Source organism: Teleopsis dalmanni, chromosome 2 (assembly GCF_002237135.1).
Source record: "Teleopsis dalmanni isolate 2A chromosome 2, ASM223713v2, whole genome shotgun sequence".
NCBI lineage: Eukaryota > Metazoa > Arthropoda > Insecta > Diptera > Diopsidae > Teleopsis > Teleopsis dalmanni.
In genome coordinates, this window is record NC_051847.1 from 10,833,459 (window position 1) to 10,838,815 (window position 5,357).

The window sequence follows — 5,357 nt, forward strand, 5'->3', positions numbered from 1 at the left end:
AACAGTAGTACTACTCTATAATGTGGAAATAAGACATTCCGTAAAGTAAATGAGTTGTTATAATATATGCTGCCATTTTGTTATAATTTCTAAACTATTTTTGTTATGAACTAAATATTATATAACTTCACTTTTACAACAACAAATATTAATTGCATGAAATAAGGAAATTGACACACAAGCAAGCCTCGTCTATTTAACTTTATTGAAGATGATGTTATAATAATTTTCATTTTGTTATTTACCTTAGCTCTAATTTACATTTTAATCTCGCTTGAAGTCAATGGTGTGGCTCTAATAAATCTTGTATGCAAACACTTCACTTGTGTAAATTTTACATTTCACACGTCACCCAATTTTGTATTATAAATTTACTATGTTTACATCACTTTATCTATCTGTACATATGTAATCAGTTTTATTTAATCAACAAAATTAATTGTACAATTTTAGATAGCAAAGATCTACATCTGTTATCAAACATATACTAAACTGTAACATATTAAGTGGAGTAAAACAATATGACAAAATGTAATATTATAAAATGATTATAAAGTATGTACGTAGAAGATGACACCTTCGTTAAAATATTTATATTAAAATCTATTTATTTATATTATATAATTAAATATAAAATTTATATATAAAATGAAAATAATTTTAAGTAAGAAGTTCCGATTTAAAAGACTTAATTAACGCTACAAACTAGTCATCATATAAATATTATTTTAGCCTAAAAGTATGCCTTTATATTCAATAAACATATGATAGAGCTCTTAACGTTGATATAAGATCTATATACGAAGAATTTTTTGTATTGGATTACTATAAATAAATTAAAATACAGTAATTCTATAATTAATTTAATAATGGAGGAATAAGTTTCAATTTATTCAGTTCATACTTATTAGTATGTGTATCAAATGAATGTCTGAATGTTAAACTGACGCTATTTTTCTTATCATTTAGGCTAAGAATTAAAATAAAAATAATCTTAAGAGTCTATAACTGAGTTTATACTCAAAGCAATAGAAAATAATAAGGCTTATGTATTTTGATCTAATTTCATCTTAGTGTCTAAATGACAAAGAAGCATGGTTTTCTTGAAGTCTGATTATATTATTTTAAATCATATGAAGAATTTAGAGGCCTTGAAAAGATGCACTAGAAGGGAAACTTAACGCAGGAGAGCAACATTAGTTTAATGATTAAATTTATATTTTTGTAGACAAGCGTTTCATTTGCTTCAAATACAGTCTTATAGAACCGATTTAGATGTTTATATGCTATTTGTTCCACATTTTTTGAATTCTGTTTGAACGTTGATTTCCTATAAAAGTTTCACTTATACGCTTGTCGGTTAATTGTAGAGCTAATTATATACCTTAAAAATATAAGAGAACTTATGAATATGAATTAATTCAAGTAAACATATTTTAAAAAGTCTGTTATCATTTATATTTATAGTAATTTTTTCCTAATAAATCATCCAATCAAGTTAAGTTAAAAGCTTTGTAAAGTTTTTATGGAATCTTGACTGGATATTTTTCAATTTTTGTCCCAATTTTCAACTCTAGCAGTAAATTATTAATTTCATCTATATAAACTACTTTAATGTTATCTTTTTTAATTTTATCGTTAAAATCAAACACGAAGTAGATGAATGGTATGATATTAATGATTTTTTTTGCACTTACCTTTTGTAAGAAAAACAACATTGCTTTTTGTTAATGGAAGCAATGGTTATGAAAACCATTAAACCATTAAACCATTAAAACGCGACTTATAAAAAGAGTAAATCGCAGTTATTAAGAGGATTTGATGATATCATTATAGATGATATTGAGATGTGGAAATGTTGTCATCATAGATGATATCATCTACTGAATAAATAAAATATTTTTTTTGGCATTAAATAAATACACTTCATGAGCAATGTAGTGATATTATGATAACGAATTGGGACGGGATTAATAAATTTGAATCTTAAATACAGTCTGTCATTAATTTTGTTTACATATAGACTAACTTACATTTTTAATGAAAACTTTTATCTCTTTAATGTAAAGTTGTTGTTTTTTGTAGTCAGCTGTATATTCATAACACATAGGTATATTATAAAGCAAGATAAATCGGCGCCGTTGGAAAAGCTCTCCCAAACTGTAAAGAAATTAATTTTTTTTTATATTTGAAAATTATACTCGTATTAACTATACTGACGCGTGTATTTTGTCACATATAGAAGAAGTATTACTATCTAATGCATTTAGTTTAATTCCCATTGCGGTCTCTGTATTTATAATAAAAACAAAGTAAATTAATGAGGAAATGTTGAAGCATATTATATTGTTATACCGCTTAGCATATCAATGGTGACACGTTGTCCTAAATTTTGCATATCGAATACTTCAAATGTTTGGGAATATTTCTTCAAATGCGTTATGAAACGATCTCCTACGTTATTGATAATAGGCAAATACTGTTTGATAATATCGAAATGGAAAAATGGTGTTAACATTTTTCGACGCTGATGCCAGTAACTGCCATTGGCCACAACGATTCCATTTCCTAGCCATGGTCGAAGTAACTTGTACGTACCTTCTTTACTACTGATCTCAACATTAGTCAATATATGCTATAACGTATAGTTTGTAAATTAGAATAAGTAAAAATAAATATATATATATATATATATTTACACTTACTTCCATGCTCTCTGGTTTTAGAATTAAAAGATATGGACTCAAGCCACCATAAAATCGAAAATCATTGTATTTGTATTGTCGACAATATCCAAGCATTGTTTTGAAATTTTCTTTAAAATAATTAAATGAAATTAATTGGTTGTGTTAAACTGTTAAATCTTTTTAAAAATATCTATTAATTTTATTAAGTTTAAAACACATGACGTTGATTGTAATTATGGATATTGTATGTACATATATTCTTAATCAGTCACGTTAATCTATTACATCTATTCACCTGTTGAACTTAAACTAGTCCTAGGCATTGAATCAATCAAATGAAATTTGATTTATAGAATTTTTGAAAGTGATTTGATAAAATCAGTGGAATATGCATCAGTGGAACTGCTATATAAGCTCATTAGAAAGTTGTGTCTAAAGCTTGTAAAAATATTTAAATTTTAAATTGGCTGAAAAATTTATGATAATTTCACTCAATACTGTTCCAATTTTATTATTATTGTCAAAAAACTGATGGATCAGTAACAGGTCCTTTCTGGAAAAAATTTTTTTTTTTTTTAATACAGTTGCTTCAATTTTCAAGCAAAAAGACATATCAAAATATAATGCCCAAGAACTTCATTGGAGTTTCACATCGATATTTTAAGAGTTAAAGAAGATATCAATTGAATGATTTTATATTTATTGATTCCGTTTATAAATTTAGTATTTATCTTAAACTTTCCAAGGTTGAAAAGAAAAATGCCATTGAAAATTTTATAATAAAATCGTTATTTCAAAAAAAGAATTCTTCACCATACGGAAAACTACCTAAATTGTAAATTATCATGCCTAAAATATGTTATATTGATCAATTCATTTTGAAATCTCACAGTAGTATTTGACAGAATGCATATTAAACTTTTCTGCCTGTATTTATAGGATCTATACATCATTATTATATTTATTTTATTATTAGATATATTCTAATTTTTCCTATCTTATCACAGTGACTTCTTAATTGCAATGCAGTTTAAGTAAATGAAATTAGTTTAGGAACTACGAGTATATATCACTATTATTTTCATTTTATTATTTGATAAACTTTTTATTAGTATTATAATAAATGTTATTTTGTCAGGACTCTAAATGAAATTATTTTCATTTAGGGTCCTGATGATATTCACTAATTTTTATGATTTTTTCCATCTTATCACAGTGACTTCTTAAATGCGATGCAGTTTAAGTAAATGAAAAAAGCCAAAGTCTAAGTAATTTAGTTTTGATTTTTTTATAGAACATTACACTTTGATAAACTATATCTCGCTCCTTTAGGAATGAGATATGGTTATGTAGTTATTCTGATTCTCTTTCAAGAAACCACGATATTTACTGTATAAAAAAGATTATACTCTTATTTATAGTAAATTTATTTTAAAAGTTTTAAAGGAATATTGAAACTCAAATTAATGTCACAGATCACTTATTTTAATATTTGTTAGTTTATTTTTCTTTTTTATTTTAGCTCCTCACTTATATCGTCATATCGTTTATATTAACTTATGTACAAAAATTTATTATAATAATTATAATTGTTTTATTAAAGCTTTGTAGATATATTACTGATATAAAAAACTTTATATTTTGAGTATGGTTTTAAAAACGATCATATTTTTTGAAATCAAACAAAATCTCATATTCCATTGTACTAATTTTATCACTTTAAATCGATATATCACCATTTATTTTTAATTTTATTAATATATTTTATATATTTTACTTTTATATATTTTATTTTTTTTTTTGTTATTTACTTTTTGATTAAGGATTCATTAAAGGATGTTAGTTTTTTAACATTACGTTATTTATAAAAAATATTAATCTCGACTTACTCTCCATGCTTAAAGTCATTTGAAGAAAGTTTCCAAGTGGCAGAATTGCGAGTGGTCCTGGAAACTTATTCAAATGTTTCCAAAACGTATGATAATATTTGTGTATCCAATAGAGAAGTGCAACACAGCAAGAAAATAAAAAAATTCCTAACATTTTTAAAAGTGTTTCGTCGAAGCGTTCTTCGTTTTACTTGATAGACAGTTTATATAGATGTGAATAAAAAAGTTATCATCGCCTTATATATAGGCAACTACAGAACTACTTCTTAATTTAAACAAGCATGACTTTAGAATCTAATGGAGCATTTAAACGTGTTGTTAACATGTCAATTGTACAACAAGTGAACGAACTCAGACTCTCGCTAAAAATATGTGGTAGTTGCAATTTTATTTAAATAAATTAGAATGTTTATTAAGATTATTAATAGAGATTTTCTATAATTTTCCAATACCAACTACAAATTGACAAAGCATTGTTTAGCAATATCGCACAATGTCAGTGTTACCAAGTCTTGCTCCCAGGTTCTAAGCAACTTTTAAGCAAACATGACAAAATACAAAACTATAATACAAAACTGATATATATTTCTATTTAGATACTTTTTTATTTCAATAGTATTTCTTTATGAACATGAAGACATATTACAGAGTAGCAAATTTAGCAAATCATAGAATAACTCATAGAAAATATTACATTTTCTGCTGTTATTAAAATAACTGCTGAAATAAATTTTTAACTTATGATGATTAACATTGTACATATGTATATGTCGATATATTG

At 25.0% G+C, this 5,357-nt stretch overlaps 1 protein-coding gene across 2 annotated transcripts; it reads right to left on the reverse strand.

The window, feature by feature from the left end:
- Nucleotides 1-949: 949 nt before the first annotated feature.
- Nucleotides 950-4,770, reverse strand: LOC119678372 (probable cytochrome P450 4e1). 2 transcript variants are annotated; one of them, XR_005252336.1, is made up of 7 exons: nucleotides 4,577-4,770; nucleotides 2,706-2,815; nucleotides 2,356-2,635; nucleotides 2,221-2,290; nucleotides 2,034-2,160; nucleotides 1,698-1,883; nucleotides 950-1,384 (listed from the first exon to the last, which is right to left on the reverse strand). XR_005252336.1 is itself a non-coding variant. In XM_038090163.1 (6 exons), exons 1-6 carry the CDS (start codon nucleotides 4,728-4,730, stop codon nucleotides 1,881-1,883), a joined length of 744 nt encoding a protein of 247 aa, XP_037946091.1. In that variant the 5' UTR covers nucleotides 4,731-4,770; the 3' UTR covers nucleotides 1,644-1,880. The 2 variants fall into 2 exon arrangements, 1 of the variants encoding a protein (XP_037946091.1); XM_038090163.1 differs by lacking the exon at nucleotides 950-1,384 and having other exon boundaries at nucleotides 1,644-1,883.
- Nucleotides 4,771-5,357: the final 587 nt, after the last annotated feature.